Source organism: Aythya fuligula, chromosome Z (genome assembly GCF_009819795.1).
Source record: "Aythya fuligula isolate bAytFul2 chromosome Z, bAytFul2.pri, whole genome shotgun sequence".
Classification (NCBI taxonomy): Eukaryota; Metazoa; Chordata; class Aves; order Anseriformes; family Anatidae; genus Aythya; species Aythya fuligula.
Window position 1 is genome coordinate 69,464,459 of NC_045593.1, and position 13,244 is coordinate 69,477,702.

The 13,244-nt window shown below is 58.1% G+C and overlaps 1 protein-coding gene across 1 annotated transcript; it reads left to right on the plus strand.

Annotated features, from left to right (window-relative positions):
* The first annotated feature begins 493 nt into the window (after positions 1-493).
* Positions 494-1,357, plus strand: FOXE1 (forkhead box E1). Its single transcript, XM_032205267.1, has one exon. It carries the CDS (start codon positions 494-496, stop codon positions 1,355-1,357), a length of 864 nt encoding a protein of 287 aa, XP_032061158.1.
* The last annotated feature ends 11,887 nt before the right edge of the window (positions 1,358-13,244 follow it).

A 13,244-nucleotide genomic window follows, 5' to 3' on the forward strand; every position in this document is an offset into this window, starting at 1 on the left:
CGTGCCAGCACGGCACGCACAGCACACACACACGGCGCTCACTTGGTGCTGGCCAAACCCCCAGCACCTGAGCCAGCAGCAGGGAGCCGTCAGGGCCACGCACATCCCATCCCATCCCATCCCATCCCATCCCATCCCATCCCATCCCATCCCATCCCATCCCATCCCATCCCATCCCATCCCATCCCCATCCCATCCCCTTCCAGGCTGGCAGCTGACATCCCGCGGCACGGGTACCCCGGGCAAGCAGGGACCCGCTCGGGGCTCGCTGCCGGGGCCCGGGGGGCGGCATCGGGGCGCTGCCCTGCCCCTGCCCCTGCCCCTGCCCCAGCCCCTGCCCCAGCCCGTCCCGGTGCGCGGGGCGTAGCAGGGGGAGTGCCGGCCGCCGCCGGGGCGCGGAGCCGCCGGACACGGCCCCATAAAAGCGGCGGCGGCGGCGGCGAAGGGGCCGGGCTGCGCCTCCTGGGCTCGGCGGGGCCGCCCCGACGGCCGCATGACCGCCGAGAGCCGCCTGCCCCCGGGCCCCCCGGGCCCCCCGCCGCCGCTGAAAGGGGACCCGGCGCCGCCGGGGGACGGGGAGGAGGCGGCGGCGGCGGGGACGGGGGGGACGGCGAGGGGCGGCCGCCGCCGTCGCAAGCGGGCGGCGGAGCGGGGCAAGCCGCCCTACAGCTACATCGCCCTGATCGCCATGGCCATCGGGCAGGCGCCCGAGCGGCGGCTGACGCTGGGCGGCATCTACCGCTTCATCACCGAGCGCTTCCCCTTCTACCGCGACAGCCCCCGCAAGTGGCAGAACAGCATCCGGCACAACCTCACCCTCAACGACTGCTTCGTCAAGGTGCCCCGCGAGCCCGGCCGCCCCGGCAAGGGCAACTACTGGACGCTGGACCCGCACGCCCGGGACATGTTCGAGAGCGGCAGCTTCCTCCGCCGCAGGAAGCGCTTCAAGCGCAGCGACCTCTCCACCTACCCGGCCTTCCTCGCCGAGCGCCCCGCCGCCCCCTGCCGCCTCTTCCCCCCCGCCGAGCTGCCCCCGGACCCCGCCGCCGCCGCCGCCGCCGCCTCCTGCGCCTTCTCCGCCGCCTCCTGCCCCGCTCAGGGCTGCACCGCCGCCGCCCTGCCCCACGGCTACGGGCCGCTGCCCTCCGCCCCCGGCCCCTACGCCCCGGCCGGCCCCGGCCCCCTGTACGCGCCCCCGGGGCGCTTCGTGCTGCCCGCATCGCCGCCGGCCCCCGCCGGGCTCTACGCGCCCCTGCCCCACTCCTACGGCCCCGGCGGGCAGATGGGGGCCGCCGAGCACGGCCCGAGGCACGGAGCCTTCCCCGCAGCCTCCGACAGGTTCGTCCCGGCGCTCTGACCCCCCGCAGGCGGCCGGGGAGCTCCTGGGGAAACCTCACGCTCGAAGATCTCGCTCTTGAGGACCTCGTTCTTGAAGATCTCCCTCCCAAAGATCTCCCTCCCAAAGGTCTCCCTCCCAAAGATCTCCCTCCCAGAGATCTCCCTCCCGAAGATCTCCCTCCCAAAGACCTCCCCGCCGCTCACAGCTCTGCTCGCACAACCGGACCTCAGGGAGGAGGGAGGTGGGAGGACGCCTTCCCCAGCTTCGTGCACCATGGCCACAAAAGCACCAGCGTGCCGGCGGGTCCCTGCTGTGGTGCAGGGATGTGCCACGCTAGCGCTGGGGCTCGCCAGTGGGTTTATAGGGGCTGGGGAAGGTTTGGGGTGCAGGCAGGCTCTGCGAGTCGCACCCCGCCGGGGGTTTGTGCTTTGTGCTGCTGGGGCTTGGGGAGCAGCGGGGCTTGGTGCGTAGAGACTTTTCCTAGAAGTGTGCTCAGCCTCTGGAGTCCCTTCCAGACCCGGCGAGGCTGGGGGATCTCTGCCCGTAGAGGTCTTCCCGGGACGATTGCACAAAGCCCAGGCAGCCTGGTCTGTTTTGGAGCTGGAGTTCCTCTCTCCTCCTGAAACAAGTGAGAGAGGCAGGGCACGGTGTTTTCCGATCTCTGCTTGCTCTCCTTTTCTTTCAAGCTCTCCTAGGATGGAGAAAAGGCAAAAGGAGACCATGGAGAGGGGACAAATGATGGGCAAAGGCTTCCGAGTAGGTACCTGGAGAAACCCAAGCAGATCTGTCCAGACAGATCTCGCCACCTCGGGAAGGGGACTGGGGACCTGAGAGGTGCCCGGGGCTCTGGAGTTGTCAGCAGGGAGGGAGCAGATGCAGCCCCGCCGCTGCTGGCATCTCCTCATCCAGCTCCCTTTCCCCATTAAGGTGTGAGACTGCACGACCAGGGCCAGGAGAAGGTTGGTGAGAGGCTCCTGCAAACTGGTGGGGCTTTGGGTGGGGAGAGGGAGGTGGGAAAAGCAGCGGGAGGTTTGGAAGAGGAGGGAGAGGGTGCACCTACACCTACAGATGGGTAGGACCACAGGGTAACCGGGGTTGGAAGCCGGGAAGTTTCTGCTCCAACTTTATGCTCGGCAATGAGCCAGACCAGTTTTTTGGGGGGGCTATCCTGTAAAGTCTAGACAACGTCCAAGGATGGAGACAGCACAGGGGTTCCTTGTGGCACACACTCAGCACCCTGCTAATCTCACTCGGTGCCTGTCTCTCGTCCGACAGCTGCAGGCAGCTGCCAACAGCTCGGATCCTGCGGCAGAAGCTGTGGGGCAGCCCCCCGTGTGTCCCCGAGGCAGAAGACCTCCCTTCCCTCCCCGGGCGGTCAGGATGGCACACGGCAGGGTGAGGCACCCCCATGGCAGCTGGGGCTCGTCCCGGAGCTGCTGCCCCTGCCCAGGAGCTCTCTGGTGCCCCTCAGCACCTCTTCAGCTGTGCCCCGAGGAAACTGCAGCCCCGGGGCAGGACCACAAGCCTACCTCAAACCTTCGGTGTGCCGAGACACGCCTGGGGGCTCTCCCTCGCTTGCTGCTCCCCCTGCAGAGCAGCCTTGTCCCTTTCCCCGTCCTTCCTGGCCGCGGCAGGTCCAGGAGATGCTGCCCGCAGCGGCTCGGCTCGCCCAGCCCTCTCTCGCCTTCCCCTTTACCAGCTGCAGGCGGAGCTGTAGCCCTGGCTGTAGCAGCTCTCCGCTTTGGCAGCCGTCTGCGGGCGCTCCCTTCGCTCACCGCCGCTGCTCGCCGCCCCTGCATGAAGGCGAGAGGTTTCCTGCGGTGTGACGGAGGGTCCGGGGCTGGCTGTGGGGCTGGGAGGGGTGCGACCTGCAGGGATTGAAGCCTGTCCCTGTGCTAGCTCGTCCCGCTCACCTCCTTTCACAGGTCCTTTTGGTCTGGGGGGTACCTGGGAGAGGGACTGCCCTGCCTCTCGGTCGGTGTCCTCCTTCCTTCCTGCGAGCCTAAGGTTTAATGTTTTAAAACTGGTGATTTCCAGCCAGCACCTGGGGGCGTTTTCACAGCTCTGCCCCTCCGGCAGCTCCTGGGGGACACAGACAGGGCTGGGCAGGGGGAGGGAGACCTGGCTGCAGGTGGCTGCAGGTAGCCTTTATTTGCTTCTGGATTGCCTGGGCTTTGTGCAAGTCTCGGCTCAAGGAGGTGAGCCTGCTGCACCAGCATCTCCACGTGCACACACACGGGTTAATTTTGTGTACAAATAAGTGCCTTTCTAGCACCAGTGCTTTGCGCTGGGCAGCTCAAGGATCCAGGCTTGACGATCCTCATCAGCCACCTAACTAACCCTGCTCTAACCAAAGGTGCAGGAACTTTTTTTTTTTTTTTTTTCATTTGTTTGTTTGTGAAAAACAAAACAAAACAAAACAAAACAAACAAACAAACAAAAAAAAACAGAGAGAAACTGTCTCATCAGTCTTCCTTCGGCAACAGCTGACCTCAAGCCCTGCGGCCGCCGGGTGCTAACCAACCTGTGCCTCTGCTTCAGAGCCTCCCGCTGCCTCTGCCCCAGCTCTGCAGGCTGGGCTGCCCGCCTGCCTCCCTGCACAGCCCGGGATTTTGAGCAGCTCCTCCTGGCGCCGGGCGATGGGGAAGCTCTTTTTGGGAACCAGCAGGAAGCAAAGCGGGAGCCGGATGGGTCCCGTGGGGCTCCGAGCCCTGCTGCACAGAGAGCAGATAACCGCAGGGCTCAGACGCTGGGTTTGCTCTCTGCTGCTTCGCCTCTCCTCAGGTGCTGAGGACTAAACCTGAGAGTATTTTGTTTGCCTTGTGCAAGCCACTCCTGAGCTTGGATAGCGTGTAACATAAGCTCAGGAACAAAACCTGGTGTCTGGAGGACATGCATGACGGACCGCGGTGATTCACAAGGTACCAGTTGTGTAGGTGCAGTCGTGTATTGTTTGCTGACAGGATCTAGATGCTGGTTCTTATTTCTCTCCCAATCATTTCTAACCTCCGGTTAGGGACACCAGGCACCTAGGGTGCACTCACTGCAGCGGGTGCGGTGAACGAGCGCCTGTTGCACCAAGGACCTGGGACGCCTGGCCACAGACTGCCCAAGTTCAGCCACGGGCAGCGAGAAACCCTGGGCAGGAGCCAGGGTCTGTGTGCTCACTGAAAAGCCACACGGACCCTCCGAGGGGCTCTGTCCTCTGAGGATTTTACGCCGAAAACAGACAGAGCCCTACCCGCCCTGCTTGCAGCCGGCCCAGAGGACTCCAGAGGTCCCTTCCCACCAGCACTGCTGTGGTTTTGTGGCTACTGCGACCTCTCTGGGCTCCTGTGCAGGCAGGCCCATGGGTGAGGGGATGGGGATCTGCTGTGTCTGTGAGGAATTGGGGATACGCCACGTCTGCGAGGAATTGGGGATACGCCGCGTCAGGCAGCTGGGCTGGTGGCTCTCAGCCACCGTCTGGAACAGGGAAACTCCTGGTTTCTGGAAACTTCACTGTAAATATCCTTCCTTCTGTTTAGCAGAGTTAGCCCAAGTTCCCAAGTAGCCTTTTTGATTTCTGGGAGACGAGTGCGATAGGTTTGGGTAAGAAACTGGGTGTGAGCCCTGAGGAGAAGAGGGGCAGAGCACCTCGGTGCTGCCCAGCCTCGGGCACAGCCACTCCTTGCCTTGCCTTCGAGAAAGCAGATTATTACAGGTTAGGGGAAAAATTGTACTATGCATTAGAGATATTTTTATTATTTTTTTTTTTGTATTTACTCTTCTACTTCACCTGTAATGGAAATAAACCTCTGTCCTGTTGTTTGTAACACAGCGTTGCTGGTTTCTTCAAGCCTTCCCCGCGTCCCCCCGAGGCTGACGGAGCAGCAGCAGATTGCTCGGAGGTGCTGTGCTGCTCCTCGCCTTTCGCTCCATCTGCCTCCCCTCGACTTCTTCTTGCTCAGTCTGCCAGGATTGCTGGAGACACGGGGCGGAGGGAAGGCGGTGTCAGAGTTTGGCTTAGCAAACTCCTGCAGAGCTCGGAGTCGCCACAAACACCTCCGAGAAACCCAGGCGTGAGCCCTGACAGGGGTGTCCCTGCTGCAAGGAGGTGATGGCTCCACCAAGAGGCTTCCTTGCTGCCTGCCTTGCTGCTGGCACGGGCAGAGGAGCCTGCGCTCACCTCCCCCTGCAGAGACCTTCAGAAAGCATCTCCCTGTCTCTGAATCAGGGCTGTTGCCAGGAGAGCCCTTCTGTGTGGTTCCCTCAGCAGTGATTTTCCCCACAGCCCTTTTTACAACTAATAATAATAATAATAATAATAATAATAATAATAATAATAATACCGTGTCGTTTGGCACCAGGGTCTAGAAGGCTTACGCCAGGCTGTGGGAGCAAGCCTCTGGCAGAGCCAGGGTCGCTTGTGACCAGACTGGAGCAAATGGTGCTCCTCCAGCACCGGCCTGAGGGGCAACTGGGGGAAATCCACGCCTCAGGGCCACGAATCCTATTGCATCCCCACAGCAGAGCTGATTTCTCAGCTTGTTCCACCTGCTCGGCCTCTTGCCTGAGACCAAGAAGTCACGGTGGGGGAGACGGAGCCATCAGCTACCCCTGGGAATTGGGGTTACTTTGGGGTCTGGAGCAGCCACCACAGCCCCTCCTTGCGTGGGCAGAGGGAGAGGGAGGGAAAGGGTCTCGGTGGGGAGCCCCAGCCCCAGCTGCCAAACCCTGAGCTTCCGCCACCTCTGTCAGAAACTGAACACAGGGTGCAGCTGGTGGTCCTGAGAGTGTGTAGGGCCCAAAAACGTTTGTAGGGGATGAAGTACTTTGCCCAGGCCACTTGGTCTGCAAGGAAGAGGAGGCTGTATCCTGGGCTGTTCTGCATGAAGCCCTCTGAGACAACCCTACCTGTGGCTGTCTCTGGTGAGAGGACCCTCCCCAGCTCATGCTGACCTCTTCCTCTTGGAAAGGATGCCCATGAAACCAGGTTGTCGCTGTCTGAGGCTATCAGACTGCGCCCCAAGCTTCATACCACTCATTTGGCCCAGCTGTTCGTTTTACTACGTGGTCTGACAAAATCTTGTTATGAAGAGGAAAGGGAACACTGTAAGCGAAGCCTGGGGTTTACCTTTGCTGTGTGCAGAAGTGTAGCCAATGCAATATTTCCAGTTCTTAGTGTCATTGCAAGAACACCTCATCACAGTCCAAACTGAGAGAGGAAAGCCTCAGTAATGCAGCTGAGACTGCTGCACATGCACAATAACAACAACAATAATAATAAAAAAATATTAATATTAAAAACTAGCATCTACCCCTGCTCATTATGCTAGTCAATACCTTTTCTGTGCCTTGATGTTGATTTCTGTTGCTCTGTGTGTGTGCCATGCAACAAAGGGTGGGAAGCTGTAACAACTTACCAGCATCCTGGTGTCTTTATCAGGCAGATCACGAAGCTCCTGGCAAAGGTTTCTTCCTTTTCATCAGCAGGTGTTGGTGGTGATGATTTCTTCCTTCTCGGTCTTGAAGTTCACTGGAGTTTATTTCTAAATGTTGTTGTAACGTGCTTTCCCCTGTTTGGTGTGGATAAGCCTAGAAATGGATCCATTTAGGAAAACCCAAGACAAGAAAGACATTGATACACCGGAGCCCAGCTGAGGCCATCGAGTTGGGGGCCACAGCAGTGGGCAGGCTGAGGGAATCAGGTTTGTTAACCTGGAAAGAGGAAAGACAGCAAGTCTAAATTGCAGTCATAGCATCACAGAGACACAGAATGGTTTGGGCTGGAAGGGACCTTAAAGCCCACCCAGCTCCAGCCCCCTGCCATGGGCAGGGACACCTCCCACCAGCCCAGGCTGCCCAAAGCCCCATCCAGCCTGGCCTTGAGCACCTCCAGGGATGGGGCAGCCACAGCTCCTCTGGGCAGCCTGTGCCAGGGCCTCACCACCCTCTGAGTAAAGAACTACTTCTTCCTGATGTCTAATCTAATCTAATTTTTTTTTTTTTTTTTTTTTTTTTTTTTTTTTTTTTAGTTTAAAGCCATCTCTCTTTATTCTATTGCTCCACTCCCTGACAAAGAGTCAGCTTTCAGCAGGGGTTGGACTCAGGATCTCCAGAGGTCTCTTCTTGCTTCACTTTTTCTATGGTTTTGTGATTTCCTGATGACACAGGAGAGCCAGGCCAGCCTGTGGACTGCTGCTGAGCCCTGCCGTGCACATAGCCGTAGTCCTTGGCAGCCCTGGAACAATTAGAGATATATTTATTTAAACAGAAGGATCAGAGCTAATGATTTCTTGGCAGGAAATAGTGGCCAAGGAGGTAGTGAGTGTTTGCAGTCACCGGTATTTATTACCTCGAGTCAATATTGGTAAAACAACAAGAAAGGTGGTTTTTTTTTTCAGCTCTGCAAGACCAGGTTCTGGCAGGGTGGAATGACTTCACATTGGCCTCTGCTGGCCTCCAGCTGCCAGCTGCTGGCCTGGTTCTTTCTGCTCAGGCCTGGCTTTGACCTCACTTCTGCTGCGGACCAGAAAAAAAACCCTCTTGCTTAAAACACCACCCACGAGCAACAGCCTGCCACGACTCACCCCTGACATCCTGCACATGCAGGAGACCCCATTTCTCACGAGAAATCCAAGAAGAGAAATCCAAGAAACACAAACCAAACAGCATCTCTCCTCCAGTGCTGCTGGAAGCTGGCCATGCCTACTCTGAGTGTCTGGCAGGCCGTGGTGGCCTCCTGCACGGCTGTGCCACGTCCCCTTGGATGCTCGCAGACCACGCAGGGAGGATGTGTGTGACCGTGTGCTGTGACCTCACTTTCTGCAGTGTCAGGAGAGGATCTCTTCAAACGCAGGGAATTTTATTCCTCTTTAATCTCTCGCACCTTTAAGAGACCACGGGAAAGACTACTCGGCAGGGCAGACTGCTGTCACTGTGATGTGGCCTGTGTTGTGGCTGTGTGAAGGCATCCTCAGCATCACCAGCCTTTCTTCTCTAGCCACAAACTCTTGCAGACAAATATGTGGCAGGCAGAAGGGTTTTCTGGAGCTCCCCATAAATAAATAAATAAATAAATAAATAAATAAATCAGTCCTTTAAAAGCTGTGCCTGTCTCATTCAGTCCTTGGACGTGCATGGTGCACAGGGGGGTTGCAAAATGCAGCTGACCTTGTGCTGGCAACAGTCCAGCTGTAATCAGGAGGCTCAACAAGGGATAGCTTTTCCCAAAAGTTTATGGGCATGTTTTATGGCCACACTCTGTAGCAAATCCTTCTTCCTTCCCTATAGGAAGTAGTCTTCCTTTTCTAGTCACACGCAGCCAGGTCACAGCTATCTGTAAACTGCCAGGTCATAAAATAATCCACCCTCGGTGCCAGGCAGACTCCACCAGAAGACACACTGGAGGTCCCTCCTGTTCTGTCCTGTACTTACATTGCTCAGGACACCAGCTCAGGGGCTTGCAGGCAGGATGCACCAGGTCCTTACCTGTTACTTGTAAGGCTGTGTGGGCAGAAGGAAGGTGTCTGCTCCTCTGAGGGCATCTGGTCAAGGTCTTTATCTAGCAGTATGTGTAAGACAGGAAGCCATAAATGAGAATACAGGGTCACAGCCCTGACCAACTTGATAACAGGTATGGTGCCAGGAAGATCGATTTGGTTGCTGCTGCTGGTAAGGCTGTGAGCCAGGTGGAGGGCTGCACACTATCTGCAGCACACGGGGCAAGGGGAGCGGCAGGAACAGGCTGCGGGTCGGGCAGAGGAGGGGAGGCAGTATAATGGGGTCAGTGATAAGTAAAACACAGCACTCAGCAGAACGGGGTGTCCTGGGGGAGCCTTGCCCTGCCCTCTTGCCAGCAGAGCACAGCGAGGAGGAGGGCAGCATCGTGTCGGGCACTGGCCCTGCTCCCTGCACCATCACCCCCCCCGTATCACCAAGAAGGCTACGCTCAGCCAAAGGTCTCTGACCTCCCCTTTGTGTCAAACTCAGACCCTACTTTTCATCCCAGAGGGTGGAAATGTCCCCTTCTGGCCCCTCTTAAAAGCCTCTGTGGGTCTCAGGAAGGAGTGAAGGCGAGGGAGAGGAGGGGGAGGATGCTGCATTGCATCTGCAAAAGGTCACCCTCTCTGCCTTAGCTCCAGCAGCCCCCACCAGCCCACCCTCAGCTCCCTCCCAGCAGCAGGACCCACGCCAGAGGTGCACTTGGATCCCTACGTGGACAGGTTTTCACATGAATCCCGGGCAAATCAATACAAGGAAGGAGCTCTGTTACTTGCCCCCGTTCCAGAGAAAGAAACTGTAGTTTGCAAGTGAAAGTGCTGATAAGGAAGGCTTTATCTTTGTCTTGGTTATTCTGCAATAACACTTGTTACCTGCGGACACACCTTTCTCACCGGCTGCCAACGAAAACAGATAGAGACAGAACCCTAACGTGGGCTGCGCAGCGGCTGGGGTGGCTCCAGCACCTCAAGACCACCACAGGCATTTGCCGTGGGGAGTGGGCTGCTTCAAAGCCTCCCAGAAGCTGCTTCTCCCGGGTCTGAAAAGCTGTGGGAACAAGGTCCCATCTCCTCAGGCACGGAGGTGGGCACCAGGGATGGGTTCCCTTCCCTAGGAGCACTGCAGAGGGTTGGGGAGCTGGGGACAGCCACCAGCTCCTGCTGGGCCCCAGCACAGCGTGGGGGCAGGAGGGTCTCCTGCCCTGCCCACCCGCGGCAGATCCTGCAGCCCAGCCTCCTTGCAATGTGGTGTGGACTTGCAAGAGTACCCCAGCACAGCTTTCATGTTGATGCTCAGCCATAAGTTTATTTAATTTTTTTTTTTTTGTTGTTGTTGTTGTTGTTCTCCAGGAGAAAGACCTTCTATGTCAGGGTGCACAGAAATGAAAAAAAAAAAAAAAGCCACCCCCACCTGCACAGAGGAGAAGACCACAAGTCCTGAAATCTACACACTACACTCGATCTTAGCCAGAAGGCAAAGAAGTGAAATGTGGGAGGAGAGGAAGCCCTGTTCTTCACTGATTTCACAGAAATTCTGGGTACACGGCACAGGCACGTGTTTCTTCGGAGTCTCGGCCTGAAAGTTGGCTGGGGAGCTGCAGACACAACACCTGTGCAGAACGGCCTCACGTCTCTGCCCCAAAATGGCACTTTCCTGACCAACACGTATGGTTCAGCTGGTCCTTGTTCTGCGATGGGGATCTGCTTGCCTTTGTCTAGTGTGGCTCAGCAAGGTGAGAGTTAATTGGCTTGCAGGAAAAACAACGCTCTCCTCAGACCTGAGGAAAGCGAGCTGTTTATCAGGACAGCAGACAGTGAGAAAGGCCTTTGGACCGCAGATAACAGCACAGGGATGGCTGGGTTTGTCAGAAGTAGGAAAAAAAAAAAAAAAAAAAAAAAAAAAGCCCAAGCCACAGCTCTCTGGCCTGCTGGAAGTCACAGGGGGGTTCAGCTTTGCTATGGGGCTGGCATTTCCCCGGGGTGGGTTGGAGGCACCTTTCAGAAATGGGGACAGGTGCCTGTGGGGACAGCGCCCTGCAGCGAGGGGCAAGGGGCACAGCCCTGCTCTGCAGACCAAAAGCAGCACTGGGAGCACACTGGCCAGGAGACTCTGGGCTTTGTTATTCACTGGGAAGGAGGGGCTCTAAATCTCTCTACGACACTCACAAGAGTTTCTCTCAGACAGAAAAGTGTAAGTGAGAACATTAAGACTGGAGAGAGAAAGCTAATACAGGACTGATGGGAAGCTGCTCTCTTTGTCGTCTTCCACGGGGGTGTTCACATCTTCTGGTATCATTTCTGCAAGTTTCAGCATTTCTTCTTCACCTGCAAGGCATTTCAGAGACAGGTCACCTGCACGTCTCCACCCAGGGACGTGGGGGTCCCCGGGGAGCTGGAGGGGCTCTGAGGGGGCTGATGGCCACCAAGTGCAGGCCTGACGCTGGCACAGCTGTAGGAAGGCCTCCTGAGCCCAGCTGGCAACCAGCTCGGTGCCCACCACGGCGTGTCCCCTGCAGATGTGCACACCCCCAGCCCCGGCTGCCCCTTCCTCTCCCCAGCACCCCTCTCCAGCCCCGGGCCAGGAGATGTCTGGCACTCCCCGGCCTGCTCTGGTCTCAGGAGATTGCCTCTCCGCAGCACGTCTGCTCTGGCCTGGCTCTTGGCAGGGAGCTGGGGGGCATGGTGACCCACTGTCACGTTGGTCACGTCTGACCCCCTGGCTGCTTTCGTTTCGGGCAGCAGAGGGCTGGGGGCAGGCACTGCTGGGCTCTGTGAACCAGCAGCGTTGCTGTTGCAAAGTCTCTTTGCCTGACCTGTTGTCCCAGGGAGGTGCATCAGGACACACACACTTCTTCCCCGTGCGAGAAAGCCCACAGAGATGTCCTTAGCACACAAGCTGTTTAGGACTAGCAACCACAGACCCCGTGCCAATCACCCTGCTGACTGCAGAGGGCTTTTTGTCCCTCCCCATGACTCGGGGAGCAGTATCTGCCCGCACAGCCCCAACCCATGGGCCTGCACACCCCCGTGGGGACGGCAGCTCACCCAGAGGACTCTGGCTCCCGGATGGCAGATAAAGCAGAGGGCTCTGGCTCCCAGATGGCAGATCAAGCAGAGGGCTCTGGTTCTCAGATGGCAGATTATCTCGAGGACTCTTGCTCCCAGACGGCAGATCACTCGGAGGACACTTGCTCCCAGATGGCAGATCACTCGGAGGACACTTGCTCCCAGATGGCAGATTGCCCAGAGGGATCTGGCTCCCGGATGGCAGATTGCCCAGAGGGATCTGGCTCCCAGATGGCAGATCACTCAGAGCAGCCTGGCTCCCACATGCCACGTCTCCCCCCAGTGCTCCCATCTGCACCTCATCGGGCATCTCCTCCTGTACGGTGCCCACCATGGATGGCTGGTCTTGGTGTGCTGGCACGGTGGGCACCAGCTCTGCCTCCTTCTGCGCCAGGGGCTCACATTTCGGCTCTAGTTCTGACTTCAGCACGGCTTCTGGTTCTGGCTTCACCTCAGACCGGCGGTGCCGTCCTCTTCCAGCTCCTCTTCTTGGCCGCTTGATCTTCTCCTGCTCCCTGTTGGGGGGATTTCACGTGGGCAAAGGGTTGGGCACACGCAGGGGGCACCCACCAGTACACCCCAGTGGAGACTGGGGTGCTCTGCGTGGGGACTGCGTGTGGCTGAACCAGGCTGTGGGGGTTTGGACACCGTTTTTCAGCCCGCCCCGTGCTGTGGCTGAGGATTGCTTGCCACCAAACCCACCGCCTGTGTGACCACCTCCATCTTTCTTGGCCCCCTTGTGCCAGCCCGGACCTTTAGCTGGTCCCACTGGCCATGGGACACCTGTGCCAGCCAGGGCCTCTCCTCGCAGAGGACACAGGGGGCCCTGCCAGGCTCTGTCCTCATGTGAAGACTGTGCCTGGGCTCAGGAAAACGCCTGACAGCATAAGCAAGTTTTACCCTAAAGCCCACTGAACTGAATCCTTCTCCTGGGCTTCTTCTTTTCTCTTCCGCAGCATCTCCCGGTCTCTCAAGCCTCGTCGGGTGGTGGCACCTACAAAGACAAGAGGAGGGTGAGCACGACGGCCCAGCCACGGGGCGAGGCGAGCCCTGCCTGCCTGGTGACAGAGCATGGGCACAAGTGACCTGGCTCTTTTTGCCACGAAGCAGGTCTCGATACAAAACTACGTGGGGTGCTGTGCTTCCAGACCAAGGCTTAGAAGGGCTCCAGATAGCTTCCCAAGACTGATATCTCAGCCACCTACACGCTGGAAAACGAATCCCCCAGCCTCACTGAGCCTTCCTCTGTGCCCTGATCCTAACCAAAAGCACCCCTGGTCACGTAGCAGTAGGTGTGATGGTTTCTGATCTGGTCAGCCCCAGATTTTCTAGCTTGGACTCCGGCTCGTGGAGTC

Bases quoted from the DNA above. Each gene is read 5' to 3' on its own strand.
- FOXE1 (XM_032205267.1), top strand. From the start codon at position 494: ATGACCGCCGAGAGCCGCCTGCCCCCGGGCCCCCCGGGCCCCCCGCCG.